This window comes from Thalassophryne amazonica, chromosome 10, assembly GCF_902500255.1.
Source record: "Thalassophryne amazonica chromosome 10, fThaAma1.1, whole genome shotgun sequence".
Lineage (NCBI taxonomy): Eukaryota > Metazoa > Chordata > Actinopteri > Batrachoidiformes > Batrachoididae > Thalassophryne > Thalassophryne amazonica.
The window spans coordinates 78,097,513-78,112,874 of NC_047112.1; the positions used below are offsets into that span (position 1 = coordinate 78,097,513).

Consider the following 15,362-nt stretch of genomic DNA (forward strand, 5'->3'; position numbering starts at 1 on the left):
AGACACAGCTGACTGTGAACAACCAACATCTTTTGCAACATTGCGTGATGATTTACTCTCTTTTTTGATAATCCTCTCCTTTGTTTCAATTGACATCTCTCGTGTTGGAGCCATGATTCATGTCAGTCCACTTGGTGCAACAGCTCTCCAAGGTGTGTTCACTCCTTTTAGATGCAGACTAACGAGCAGATCTGATATGATGCAGGTGTTAATTTGGGGGATGAAAATTTACAGGGTGATTCCATAATTGTTTCCTCAGAATTGAGTGATTCCATATTTTTTTCCTCTGCTTGGTCTAAAAAAGTAATTCCATAATTTTTGCCAGGGGTTGTACTCCACTATGAAGCTAACAGTGGTGATGTAAAATACAAAATTTGCACTGTGGACAATTTCTCCAATCACTGCCACATAAGTCTATAACTTCTTCTGTGTCTTGGTAGCTTTCCTCACTCTTCTCCTGCTTGCACAGTCACTGAGTTTTTGAGAGCTGTCTACTTCATGCAGATTTATCATAGAGTGCCATACTGTTTGTATTTCTTCGTAATTGATGTAAGTAAAGTCCAGGACATCACCATCAGAGAGCCTCATCCACAACTACCACAAAAGACTCCAAGCTATCATTGATGTTAAAGGGGGCAATACATGTTATTAAGAACAGGGGTATGTAAATGTTTGATCAGGGTTATTTGGGTAGTTTCTGTTGTCATTGTGATTTAAAATGAGTAAACACAGTTGTTTGACAATAAATTGCTTCACCCAACCACTAACCATGAGTGAAAAGGAAGTTTTTTGTGTTATCATTCATATTCTCTGAAAATGGCCAAAGTAACGAGAAATCTGCCAGGGCATGTAAACTTTTGAGCACAATTGTGTGTGCGTGTGTGTGTGTGTATATATATATATATATATATATATATATATATATATATATATATATGTGTGTGTGTGTGTGTGTGTAGGGTAGAAGACACAAAGTTTTAACTTGAACCTGTAAAAGTATTGTCTTTCTCTTCAGGCTCAGTGGTTGCATCCTGGATGGAACAATCCTGGATGGAATAATCAGTACTCACTTTATGTTCAGGCAGTGATGTTTCAATGTAGAGTCAAATAAGCAAAGTCAGACATAAATACCAGATTGCTCTTATTTTGTCATGCGGACTGCGTAAATTGCAAGTGTTTCAGTTAAATTAATCAGCAGCTCTCCTGAGTTGAAATGTCCTCATGAACAATACATGCAGTAAGTAACTTGTCACAATGATTAAAAGCCTATTGAGTGTGGGACAAACAGTAGCAGACACAATTAACAACTTAGCTCCCAACACAGAGCTCGGAGGCATTGAAATTACACTGCCATCACTTACTACACTCTTCTAGTGCACATGAGAATCAGTGCATCTACATACACACACGCGCGCACACACACACACACACACACACACACACACACACACACACACACACACACACACACACACACACACACGCACGCACAAGTTCATGGGTACAACACAACAGCTCCTTTCTGTGAGAGTTCATGGAAAAAGGATTTGCCATGGTAGTCTTTTTAGTCCAGCAACAAGTTGTGCACTAGACCATTTGATTTCAAGATGAGGTACCTGCTAGTAACCACCCATACTCAGAACTCTAGACACGCATAAGTCTTTGAAGCTGTACACAATTAAAGGAAATGACTCTCTCCATTTGTTTTGTGTTTTTCTCAACACCAAAGGTCCCCTGTTTCCCTTTTCCACCATTCTTTCTCCTTCTCCAGCCTTTCTGTCCATCTAAACGTCCCACTCTGTCTAACACTACTTGTTCTGTGTCTAAATCCCCATAATAAGAAACATCCTACTTGTATTATAATTGGTTCCCAAGCACCCATTCCAAAACTATCAGTGCTGCAGCATCTCCATTTTGAAGACAGGTCCCAGTGAAGTCAGATAAGTAGGATGTATTACAGCTGTTGAGCAAACATGATTAATGATATCCTTAGACATGCTTCTAAATATTAGGAGGCGTTGAGCATACCTGGTGTGGCACAGACTCTTCAGGTGATGAATAAAGTGATAAACTGTGCCTGAGATACACCAGCCACTGAATGGAAAATTAGGCACGATGAGGGAAGACAAGACAACAAGGGCATGCAAATAAACACAAAGTTGGGACAAACCATTGTGTAGTTCAAGCTGTAATGATGCATGTGACCCATTGATTTATTAACATACCAAAATATTCACTCAGAACATAAATGTTCTGCACAACACCACATAGATGCTCCATAAGAAACATAGCAGTGCTATATATAGAGGCTGCAAGGGGGATTTGTCACAGCACCAGGGTTTGCAATGGCCCAAATCTAATAGGCTAATCTAAAGAACTATCTAAAGTTACATTCTGTTAGTACTACTCAAGGAGCGAGAAATTAAAGGAAAACAGATAAGTGATGCAAAAAAGTACGAGTCAGAATTTAATACCACAACTTTAGAGATAGAATCATCAAGTGCTGTCTTAAATTGAATATGCAAATAACATCTATTAACAAGATGCCCACTGTTGGGATAGGCTTCAGCCCCCCGTGACCCCTAATCAGAGTAAGCATTTGACAATAAGTGAGTGAGTGAGTGAGTGAGTGAGTGAGTGAGTGAGTGAGTGAGTGAGTGAGTGAGTGAGTGAGTGAGTGAGTGAGTGAGTGAGTGAGTGAGATGACCTCCCTGGATCGGCACATTAATGGGGTGGCGGGATTTGTGTGTGCCAGTGATCCTGGAAGCTGCATTGTCTGGAGCATTAGCTCCTGGTAAGGCCACCCTTGGCAAATTGGATGCAGGTGAGGAGATAGAAAAAGGGCAATTCAAAAAAGTCAAACATAGGACAAACATAGGGATGGAGTTGCCTCACCCAGATTAGGAGAGTGGTAAGGCCTGGAGTCAGCACTGTGGGAGGAGCTAGCAGGCAAGTGTTTGGGTGACCGGGTCTGCAACCATGAGGATCAGTTGGGCTCAGCCTGACAAAACAACACTGTCACCTTCATGTGGGCTCATCACCCGCAAGTAGAGTGTAACAGGTCTGGTGCACTGTTTTTGGGACAATGGACAGTGACAAATGCCCTCACGGACTGACAACTGATTTATGTACTTAGCTCTTGGAATGTGGAACATCACCTCTGTACGGGGGAAGCAGCCTGAGCTTGGGTGGGAGGTTGAGCAATACCAACTAGAAATAGTTGTCCTCAGCTCTGCCTACAGCATGGGCTTAATAACGGAAACTGCAGTCATGTGCACAGTTCAGACTGTTACAAATATTAAAACCATTTACACATGGGGTATATATAAAGTTTTATCTTACCTGTTCATTTCAGTCAGATTCATCATCACAGCCTGAATAAAACATGGAAAATGACATCTGAAAAATTTTTCATTCTTTGTTGTGGGTGAAGACACGCAAGATTTAAAAGAAGTCCCTCTGTATTTTGTGTGTTTCTCAGCCTGAACCAGAGAACACCGGCACATTGTGCCACAACAACACAATTAACTTGTTTTAAAAGTTGAAAGAGTCATAGTGCCTCATTCATTCATGTCACCGTTTACCACAGACATTAGTTGACTTTTCAGCATTCTGCACATGATAAAAATATAAATCCCATTATCCAACAAAACAAAAATGCAATAAAATAATGTTTGGTCTCCATGTGGAGTGGAGAGGCTGCGTGACAGCGTATGCATGCTCAATGACGTGCTCATGAATATATATGTCTTCTGCCAGCCAAACACAAACCAAGCCAGAGTCAACTGTTCCGACCTGCACCATACTATGCAGTACTGACTCGGACCACTCAGTGGAAATGGGGCTGTCAGCATACCCTGGATAAATCGTCAAGGTGTGACAGAGTCCTAAGTCGCAAAAATTAGGGAGACCAGTGGCTGTACCAGTACCTGTTTTTAGGGGTAAAACTGGAGTAGTGTCAGGAAGGGCATCCATAGTTAAACTTGTGCCAAATTCCTAAATGGATCTGTGCTGTATCTGCTACGGTGACCCTGTACAAAATAGGAGCAGCTGAAATTCAAGCAGCAATTGTTAACATTTATTGATTTTTAATCATCAGCTGTCTCTCTTTCGTCTTTCCTATGTTCTATCACTGTTGGCTCTACTTCATTAGAACCAAATACCATATTTAAGCTTGAGACGGGGCCAATCACACTAATTAGCTGCCTTATGTGAGTGAAGGGAATAAAATAGGATGACACTGGCACTTATAACCTTCTGAATCTGTTTGTTACTTCACATAAACATTAATCTTCCCTGAGGATAGATGACTAATTGATACATGATTCACACACACACACATACGAGGTCTGTTAGAAAAGTATCAGACCTTTTTATTTTTTCAAAAACCTGATGGATTTGAATCATGTGTGCTTGCGTAAGCAAACCTTGAACCTTCGTGCGCATGCGAGAATCTGTCGATTGCGTCATTTCCTAGTAAGCAGCCTTTGTGTGAGGACATGTGGAGCGCGCTGGGTGGATTTTTGTTACAAGAAAAATGACGAAACGATTGGAGCAGCGCTACTGCATCAAATTTTGCCAGAAACTGGGCGACAGTCAGGTTGATGCAATGAGCATCACACGGATTAAGGAGTGGTACAACCGGTTTAAAGATGGCCGTGTAATGGTGGAGAGCAAGCCGCGCTCCGGTCGGCCATCAACATGCCAAAATGACGAGATCATTTCCAAAGTGAACGCTGTGGTGAATAGGGACCGTCGTGTGACTATCCGAGAAATTGCAGAAGAGGTGGACATCAGCACTTTTTCGGCACATTCCATTGTGACAGAAGATTTGGCATGAAAAGAGTTGCGGCTACATTTGTGCCAAAGTTGCTGACAGCAGAGCAAAAGCAACTTCATGTTGAAGTCTCACAGGACATGCTGGACTCCATAAAGAGTGAATCCAACTTCATGGACACCATAATCACTGGTGATGAGTCCTGGGTGTATGGCTACGACCCGGAAACCAAATTCCAGTCGTCACAGTGGAAACATTCCACATCACCAAGACCAAAGAAGGCTTGCCAAGTGCGCAGCAAGGTTAAGGTGATGCTGACTGTTTTCTTTGACTTCTTTGACCACGAGTACACACCACAGGGGCAAACAATTACCAAGGAGTACTACAGGGATGTCCTCCGTCGCCTACGTAATGCTGTGTGGTGCAAGAGACCGGAGTTGTGGGCCACAGGAAATTGGCGCTTCCACCACGACAATGCTCCAGCACATTCCTTGCACTTAATTCAGACTTTTTTGACCAAACAACAGACTCCGGTGGTTCAACAGGCTCCTTACTCTCCTGATATGGCCCCTTGCGACTTTTGGCTGTTCCCCAAACTTAAGATGCCATTGAAAGAAACGAGATTTGAGACAAAAGAGGACATTATGGCTGCAACGACAGCGGAGCTGAACTCCATTTCAAAAGAGGCTTTTTCGGAATGCTTCCAACAGTGGCGGCACCACTGGGAGAAGTGTGTGGCGTCCCAAGGAGACTACTTTGAGGGTGATTAGGTTTTCAATGCTCCAGGAATGCCAGTTTTTTTTTCCCAGCCAAAGGTCCGATACTTTTCTAACAGACCTTGTGTGTATATATATATATATATATATATATATATATATATATATATATATATATATATGCGCGTGTGTGTGTGTTTGTGTGTGTGTGATATTTGTGAGGCAGAGAGAAAAATAAAATGAGCATTAGAGAGGCATTTTAATAATGAAAATGAGTTTGGGGAGGTACAGAAGTTGTGCTGATATAAAGACAGCTTAAGAAGTGGTGTAAACAACGGGAGGGGAGAGAGCGCTGCAGGGAACTGTGGAAAAACAAAAATAGAATAATGCAGTAGAGGTGCAGGAAGGAAAGGAGACACGGACAATGATGAAAAATTTAAAGTGACAGTGACAATAAAGGAAAAAGTATCAAGAGATTGTGAAACTTAAGAAGGCAATACCTGAAAAGGTTGGCTATGTCTGCAAAACACTCCTGGGTTTGAACAGGGACAATGTGGGACAGTGAATGCCAGAACTTAACACTCCAAGCTATCTACCTATACATGTGTTTAGAATATTGTAAACACAGGAACAGTGATGTAAAATTATCACTGAGTTAATCAACAAATCACATCAAAGTGTTGTGAAAGTGTAGGTACACGGACCCACAACAGGGGGCGTAAAAGAACGGGCAATGGATAAGCCAAACAGTAACAATTTAATGTTGTAAATTGTGCACAACGGAATACAGACAACAATCAGTTTGGGACTATAGTCAATTACACGTTGGGTGACGTGTGGGCAGGCTTGAGGATAGGAGACGCCCGTCCAGAACCAAGCCGGATCCCACATGGCCCTCACCGCCAACGGATCTGAAGAACACCGGAGCCGCCAAGTCCTGGGTCCCCAGGTGGTCACCGTCTCCAGCTGTCAGACCTGGTACTGCTGGCAGAGAACAGAAACAGCACAGGTGAGTGTGAGTACACACACTCAGTAATCCCACAGTCTGTGTTCTTTTGGGAGGGAGCACCTCCACCTCCAGTCACACACTCGTGCAGCTCCTGTCTAACCACTTATCTGGTTGGGGTGTGAAGCGAAGCCATCGCTGATCACACCAAACGCCAATCCCACAGATAAGGAAAACACCACAGGAAAACGGCTGCAAAGAAGTTCAGATTATTACTCAATGTTGTAAGTCATCAGAGAAATTACCTCCAAGGTAGCTGATTTCTCGGCGAGGAGGTGGAGTCGCAGTCCGGCCTTTATGGTGATGAGCTGACTGAGTGACAGCTGGTGCTGATGATAAGTGACAGCTGTCACTCCCAGTGGCTCCGGCGCCCTCTCGTGCTTGAAACCCGCACTCCAAGCAGGGCGCCATCTGGTGGTGGTGGGCCAGCAGTACCTCCTCTTCAGCGGCCCACACAACAGGACCCCCCCCTCAACGGGCGCCTCCTGGCGCCCGACCAGGCTTGTCCGGGTGCCGCCGGTAGAAGTCGGCCAGGAGGGCCGGGTCCAGGATAAAGCTCCTCTTCACCCAGGAGCATTCTTTGGGTCCATACCCCTCCCAGTCCACCAAATACTGGAACCCCCGGCCCTTTCGACGGACATCCAGGAGCCTGCGCACGGTCCAGGCAGGCTCTCCATCTATGATCCGGGCAGGAGGCGGCGCCGGTCCGGGGGTGCAGAGAGTTGATGTGTGGTAGGGTTTGATTCGTGAAACATGGAACACTGGATGAATCCGCAGTGAAGCTGAAGCTACCAGCTTCACTGCGGCCGGACTGAGGACTTTAAGTATGGAAAATGGTCCAATGAACCTGTCCTTTAGTTTTTGGGATTCTACCTGTAGTGGAATGTCCTTCGTGGAAAGCCAAACCGCCTGCCCGGGCTGATACGTAGGGGCCGGGGCACGCCGGCGGTCTGCATGGGCCTTAGCCCTCGTCCGGGCCTTGAGCAGGGCAGAGCGGGCGGTACGCCACACCCGACGGCACCTCCTCAGATGGGCCTGGACCAAGGGCACCCCGACCTCTCCCTCCACTAGCGGGAAGAATGGGGGCTGGTACCCCAAACACACCTCACACGGGGAGAGGCCGGTAGCTGATGATACCTGGCTATTATGAGCGTACTTGATCCAGGCCAGATGGTCACTCCAGGCCGTCGGGTGCACAGAGGTCACGCAGCGGAGGGCCTGCTCCAGTTCCTGATTCGTCCGCTCTGCCTGCCCATTTATCTGGGGATGGTACCCGGACAAGAGACTTACGGTGGCCCCCAGTTCCCTGCAGAAGCTCCTCCAAACCTGGGAGGAAAACTGAGGACCACGATCCGAGACAATGTCCGATGGAATCCCATGCAGACGCACGACATGGTGGACCAGGAGGTCTGCAGTCTCCTGGGCCGTCGGGAGCTTCAGGAGGGCCACGAAGTGGGCCGCCTTGGAGAACCGGTCCACTATCGTGAGGATGGTAGTCATGCCCTGGGACGATGGGAGGCCCGTGACAAAGTCCAGGCCGATGTGAGACCAGGGGTGATGAGGCACGGGCAGAGGCTGGAGGAGGCCTTGGGCCTTGTGGTGGTCGGCTTTGCCCCTGGCACAGGTGGTGCAGGCCTGGACATACTCCCGGATGTCGGCTTCCATAGACACCCACCAGAAGAAGCGCTGCCGGACCACTGCCACGGTCCTTCGCACCCCTGGATGACAAGAGAGCTTGGGACCGTGACAGAAGTCTAGGACCGCAGCCCTGGCCTCTGGTGGGACGTACAATTTGTCCTTCGGACCTGTCTCCGGGTCCGGGCTCCATGTCAGGGCCTCCCGGACGGTCTTCTCCACGTCCCAGGTGAGGGTGGCCACGACAGTGGACTCGGGGATGATGGTTTCAGTCGGGTCTGACAGCTCGGTCTTGACCTCCTCTTCATGCACCCGGGACAGGGCGTCAGATCGTTGGTTTTTCATCCCGGGGCGGTAGGTGATCCGAAAGTCAAAACGCCCGAAGAACAGTGTCCAGCGGGCTTGCCTGGGGTTCAGACGCCTGGCGGTCCGAATGTACTCCAGGTTCCGATGGTCCGTGAAAACCGTAAATGGTACCGATGCTCCCTCCAACAGGTGTTTCCATTCCTCAAGAGCCTCCTTCACCGCAAGAAGTTCCCGATTGCCGACGTCATAGTTCCTTTCAGCCGGGGTCAACCTGCGGGAAAAGTAGGCACATGGATGGAGAACCTTGTCGGACTCCCCGCTCTGGGATAGCACGGCTCCTATCCCTGAGTCAGAGGCGTTCACTTCAACTACAAACTGGCGATTGGGATCGGGCTGCACCAGAACCGGTGCAGTCGAGAACCGGCGTTTCAACTCCCTAAACGCGGCTTCGCACCGATCCGACCAGGTGAAGGGGACTTTTGTGGAGGTCAGGGCTGTCAGGGGGCTAACTACCTGACTGTAGCCCTTGATGAACCTCCGGTAGAAATTTGCAAAACCGAGGAACTGTTGCAGTTTCCTACGGTTTGTTGGTTGGGGCCAATCTCTCACCGCCGCAACCTTGGCCGGCTCAGGGGCGACGGAGTTGGAGGAGATTATGAACCCCGGGAAGGACAAAGAAGTGCGGTGGAACTCACACTTCTCGCCCTTCACAAACAGCCAGTTCTCCAACAACCGCTGTAGGACCTGACGTACATGCTTGACATGGGTCTCAGGATCCGGAGAAAAGATGAGTATATCGTCTAGATATACGAAGACAAACCGATGCAGGAAGTCCCGCAAGACGTCATTAACCAATGCTTGGAATGTCGCGGGCGCATTGGTGAGGCCGAACGGCATGACCAGGTACTCAAAGTGACCTAACGGGATGTTAAATGCCGTCTTCCACTCGTCTCCCTCCCGGATCCGAACCAGGTGATAAGCATTCCTAAGATCCAATTTTGTGAAAATTTCGGCTCCATGCAAGGGCGTGAACACTGAATCCAACAGAGGTAACGGGTATCGGTTGCGAACTGTGATCTCGTTCAGCCCTCTGTAATCAATGCATGGACGGAGTCTGCCGTCCTTCTTGCCCACAAAAAAGAAACCAGCACCCATCGGGGAGGTGGAGTTCCGGATCAACCCGGCAGCTAACGAGTCCCGGATGTAGGTCTCCATTGATTCGCGTTCCGGATGTGAGAGGTTGTACAGCCTGCTGGACGGGTACTCAGCGCCCGGTATCAAATCAATGGCACAATCGTACGGACGGTGTGGGGGCAGCGTGAGTGCCAGATCCTTGCTGAAGACGTATATTCGACGTGGTATTCGGCTGGCACCGCCGCCAGATTGGGGGGGACTAAAACCTCCTCCAGTGTTCTTGTGGAATAGAGATTTTTTAAAATAATAAAAGTAGTAGTTGTTACTACTTGTTAAACCTTGACAAAACTAGTCTTGCCATATTGGATTTGGACTTGTCATATTGCTAGCTACACTGTATATCTCCATTTTTTTTATGTATTTGTAGCAGTTATAACCTTTTTACTAATCAGGAAAATTCCTTTCTGGCAGCAGCCTTTGTGTTTACAGTTGCTATAAGTCATGGCACTAGCAGCACCAAAAGTAATTGTGTTCCTTACCCGTTGTATATCTGAGGTGAGTTGCAGGAGCGTCGGGGAAGCTGTAGCGGTGAGAGTCTCTGTCCCCCGAACTGGAGAATTCAGGCTGACGTAGGCCACAGCACTGCTCTGCAGTACAACACTGTTATCCTGGAAGGAACACGCATACACATCATTACGGTACATACTGCACTCAATGCACAATCATTATTTTCACCCTTGTCTTTTAATATCACCATGGTCTTTAAATCCACTGTGATACTTTAAAAATCAGCTAGAAAACACAGTAGACACCAATGCAGTTCTCCTAAATTCAATATATTGTGGCTTCATTTTTGTTCAATAACTCAGTACCAGAGCTGTCAGTTTTTCTGAAGTGTTCTTTGGTAGTTCATTAAAAAAGTACCTTGCAGTTTTCTAGTGTGCCAAAAATGATGGTAAAGATGAGTTTTCAGCATCACAGAATGTTCAGTTTTACTAAGATGAAAGATATGACAGACTTTTCTATGATATTACAAATACGGGAGTCAAAACTCGAAAAAGTCAAAAATTACCCCAAAACACTTTGCCTATCGTATGGCCAAGAATGTCATTTAAAAACTTGATTTAGTCAACTCAACTAATCACAACAAAGGTTTTGAAGGCAGGAGTTTATCCGTGAAATAAGTTCATGTGATCTGGAGCAAAACAAGCATGCAACCTCTTGGCCGTTTATAGAACAAGCCTGAGATCACTGAACTTCACCTTCCATTTTGCTTGTTAGAGGGCTGATAAAATGGAACAGAAGAATGTGGTCAGACTGAGAAAGGCAACAGACTGATTCTTTTACTGTACTGCACTATCTTGTGAATAAAATAACAGTGGATCTGTTGGGGAGTGTTCCTTTTCATAACCTGAGGTAAATTTGTGTAACATGTCACAGAGATTTCTAACAAGTCATGTCAGGCCAACAAAATGGTAAACAATGGTCAACTTTAAACACGTGAACAAGTAAAAGGTAGATAAAAACTTGTTTTACACTTCATGAATTCTTTGGTAATAATCTCATTGTGAGCAAGACAATTTTCATTTTAAAATCTTCCTTGGAAGTTAAAGCCTGGATGAAATACTTAATGAGTCAAAGCTATTCACACAGTTTCACTTGTTTAACATACTTAGCTGCATTTAATTAACAGTGCAGCTGGTCTGCTCTGTGTCAGCCTGATCCTTTCATATCTCAGAAGCTAAGCAGTGCAGTGTCTGGTTAGTACTTGGATGGAAGACCGCTTTGGAACACCAACGGCTGTGTGTGTTTCTCCGGGTAAAACTAGAGTTGCGTCAGGAAGGGCATCCGGCGTAAAACTTGTGCCAAATACCTATGCGGATCTGACTGTATCTGCTGTGGCGACCCTGAACAATAACGGGAGCAGCTGAACTAACTGACAACAACAGCTGCATTTAATTAACACAGATAATATAGGACAAAATTGGAAATGTTAAATCAGAATATAAGAATAGATAAAAAGTATGACTTGGGAATTTTTCCTTGGCTCTGCTAATTAGTGATCGCAAAGTCAAAACACTGACCAACGAAGGAAATCTCCAACACTCATGTTTCATAACACTGTTCTACAATCTGTTTCAAAAGAAAGACATCCGATGAGGTGAAATTTGGGGCCTGAATACATAAACTCGAACAGTTCCACTTTATTTGCACCCGCTGGCGTTGGAACATAATAAACACAAGTGAACAAAGTGAGACTGCAGTTATTGTAAATTCCATATTTAAAACTTATAACCAACACAAGATTTGTACTTGCACTAACACATATGTTTCTTGCACAGTAGTTATCTAGATTTTGGATGTTCAGCAGAACTTTACAGTATATTACCACTGCTCACACGCAACATGTTTTCACATTAAAATCTATTAAACATATGCTACAACCACCAGTACTTAGCCTGGAGCTGACACATAATAAATCATAAGCTGTGGTACCTTTCCCCACTCGTAGGAGCCGATGTTCCCCAGGGCTGAACCTCCCCATGAACAAAACACGACGGTGCGATCTGGCACCCATCCTCGTTTGGTCTGCTCTGTCATCACTGCAATGAGCTGGTTCATAATGGCTGAAGCCCCACCTCCCTGGTTGCTGTCATGGCGACTGCCAACTAACACATAACGATCTAAAAATGCCATACCAAAAAGAAACAAATAATAAATGCTGTATTCACATTTACTGAGGTGTATGCAGTAAATATTACCAGCACAATATTTATTAAATATTTTCATCTACTGTACAAACAAGCAACACATAATTATTAAGCAATCATAGCATTACTTAGCAAATGGAGATTATGAAGGCATTTGTTATGAACTATCTGAGTTTATTCAATGCTTCAATAACCTGTAACAACAGTTCAAAGATTATGAAAGTGGTGGACTCTGTCAACTGCAGGTGTGCTTGTGGTTGACAAGGCCGATTCAGGACAAACAAGTCCACCTGCAGTGCCTGCAGATGAAGGTCTGGTCAGGATTCACTGTCAAAGTGTCTTTGTTCTCCCTCCTGCATCTTTTACCCTTAAAGGTGGTTTGTGGGACTCTTCAAGGAGACAGCATGGTTGATGGTGTGACATTAGGCATCATGGTGCACAGCTACGGTGGACCACTGGTGATGGCTGATGTGACAAGCACCTAGAGATTTCTTCAAATACTCCTTGTATCGCTTCTTTGGTGCCCCTTGTCACGATAGCCAGTGGACAGCTTGCCATAGAGGATAATCTTTGGGAGGTGATGGTCCTCCATCCTGGAGATGTGCCCTGCCCACCGTAGCTGTGACTTCAACAATATGGCCATGATGCTGGTGACCTCCACCTGTTTGAGAACGTCAGCGCTGGTGATTAAGTCACTCCAATGGATAGTGCAGAGACAAAGCTGGTGGAAGCGCTCGAGGAGTTGTAGGTGGTAACAGTAGGTAACCCATGACTCAGAGCCATAAGGAAGTGTGGTAAGGACAATAGCTCTGGACACACTGATCTTGGTGCCCTTTTTGAGGTGCTTGTTGTTCCACACTCATTTGTAAAGTTTGCTAAATGCATTATTCCCCTTTTCCAGTCTGTTATCAATTTCCCTGTTGATCTTGGCATGATGTTCCATGATGTGCCACATTCTTTACCTGCCCACAGCATGGAATGCTTTTGTCAGGTCAACAAACATCACATACAGTCCTTTGTTTTGCTCCTGGCACTTCTCTTGGAGCTGCCTGAGAACAAATTCCACATCACCTATTGGCTCTGAATCAACACTGCCTCTCAGGGAGCTAGTCTTCAGTGATGGTAGGTACTAGTCTGTTCGGAAGTATCATTGTGAGGATTTTTCCTGTGATGGAGAGCAGAGAAATCCCTCGATAGTTCCATGCTTCTGAACCTTGGCACACTCTGGTATTACAGTCACCAAGGATTATAACCTTGTTGTTTGCAGGGATACCTAGCAGGAGACTGCAAAAATAAGAGTAGAACCTGACCTTTTCTGCAGGGTTTGCCTGAAGAGTTGGAGAGTACACATTGAAAAGTGTAGCATATTGCTGGTCTTTCAGTGGGAGGCACATTGAGATGATGCAGTCAGAATGACCTGTTGGTAGATTTTCAAGCTTTGAAGCAGTGGAGTTTCTGACCATGAAGCCAATGGCTAAAATGCATCTCTCTGTCACTGGTTTGCCTGACCAGTAGATGATGCATCCGGCTCTTGAAGGCTGCTATCCTCCAGAAAGCTGACTTTGCTGAAGGTAGCGATGTCCATGTTCAGTCTGGACAGCTCATGTGCAGTGAGAGGATACTGATGTTCTGGGTGACTGTCAGCTGTGTCAAGCATGGCTCTTATGTTTCAGCATGCAAGTTTTAGTACTTTCACACCCTTATAGGTGGGTCTGTACCTTTCCCTCTTTGGTATTGTTTGACCACTTGAGAAGATGCCTGTTGACAGCAGCCAGTCAACTGGGGGTGCAGGAGACTAGCTTTGTTTAGGCCACCTATTCTAGGCTCCTCTCCATATGGAGCAAGCAGTGCTGTCCCGAGAGAAGGCTGCTTGGTCATTCAGGGTGCTGCGAGTGATGTCTCCGGGATTGACATCAAATGACCAATATCATGAACCACCTAAATGCAGGATTGGGACTGCGGCTTCTAGTATTGTCTTCCAACTGCTATTTTTACCCCTTTCCCAATGGTACAAGGCTTGAAAGGGTCATGGACATGGATGTATCCATTGAGCCTGTGCAATGAAGTTTTAGGTGAAGAGCAGTGTGCCCTGAACTGGCCTCACCATTTACACCAGGGTGCATCTGCCATGACCTGGCAAGCTGTGATGGTGATAGTGAAGTCCTCTGGTTGTAGGTGTTACATCAGAGTGTTCTTCTCCTTGGCTGGCTGCCAACCAAGGATAAAAAGCCCAGCATGCCCATCTGGTTAGACAGGCAGAAATTTGTTCGCACCACAATAACAACTCTGTAAAAACACGGGTGCAATGAGAAGGCATTGCTGGGGGCACTTTAATATAGGAGAAGCCATATGCAACAGCCTGCTGCCTGGTGAGCCAGACAGGGGACATGCTGCAATCACTACATCTGGAAAGGAAAGGTTAGTTAAGTTGCACATCACTTTCGTTGAGTGATCGGGACATCCGGCCCAGACCTCACATACCCACTTCAGTACAAAGTTGTCTTAATGAGGAGTTCTGCACAGTTGCATGAAGCGCTACAATTGTGCAGGGGAGGTGATGGTCTAGTGGTTAAGCATTGGGCTTGAGACCAGAGGATCCTCGGTTCAAATCCCAGCCTGACCAGAAAATCACTAAGGGCCCTTGGGCAAGGTCTATGATCCCCTAGTTGCTCCCGGTGTGTAGTGAGTGCCTTGTATGGCAGCACCTTGACATCGGGGTGAATGTGAGGCATTATTTGTAAAGCGCTTTGAGCGTCTGATGCAGATGGAAAAGCGCTATATAAATGCAGTCCATTTTACCATTTGCTTAACAATGTTACAGTTTGTTGAAGCATTTAACAATATTTGGATTTGTGATTTTTTTCCCCAAAATACAATTTTTTTTTTACCTTCCTGATGCAAATCCACATTATATGGAGATGGACAAGAGTGGCCTTAAACTAGTAAACTTTCACTCTAAAAACAAGCGCACTTGAGAACTTGGCACATTACTGGTTTTGACTACGAGATTTGTGATCAAAGACCTTTTAAAGAGTAATTATGCAACATTTTTACCTTAAATTTACAGTTTTGGTGTA

General features: G+C 45.7%; 1 protein-coding gene across 1 annotated transcript in view; it reads right to left on the reverse strand.

The window, feature by feature from the left end:
- LOC117518136 (inactive N-acetylated-alpha-linked acidic dipeptidase-like protein 2) overlaps positions 1-15,362 on the reverse strand; it is a 656,634-nt gene that overhangs the window by 320,136 nt on the left and 321,136 nt on the right. The window contains exons 11-12 of the mRNA XM_034179197.1: positions 12,071-12,258; positions 10,114-10,242 (exon numbers count right to left, since the gene is read on the reverse strand). Coding sequence (XP_034035088.1) covers positions 10,114-10,242; positions 12,071-12,258 — 317 coding nt within the window. The remainder of the gene's footprint in view (positions 1-10,113; positions 10,243-12,070; positions 12,259-15,362) is intronic.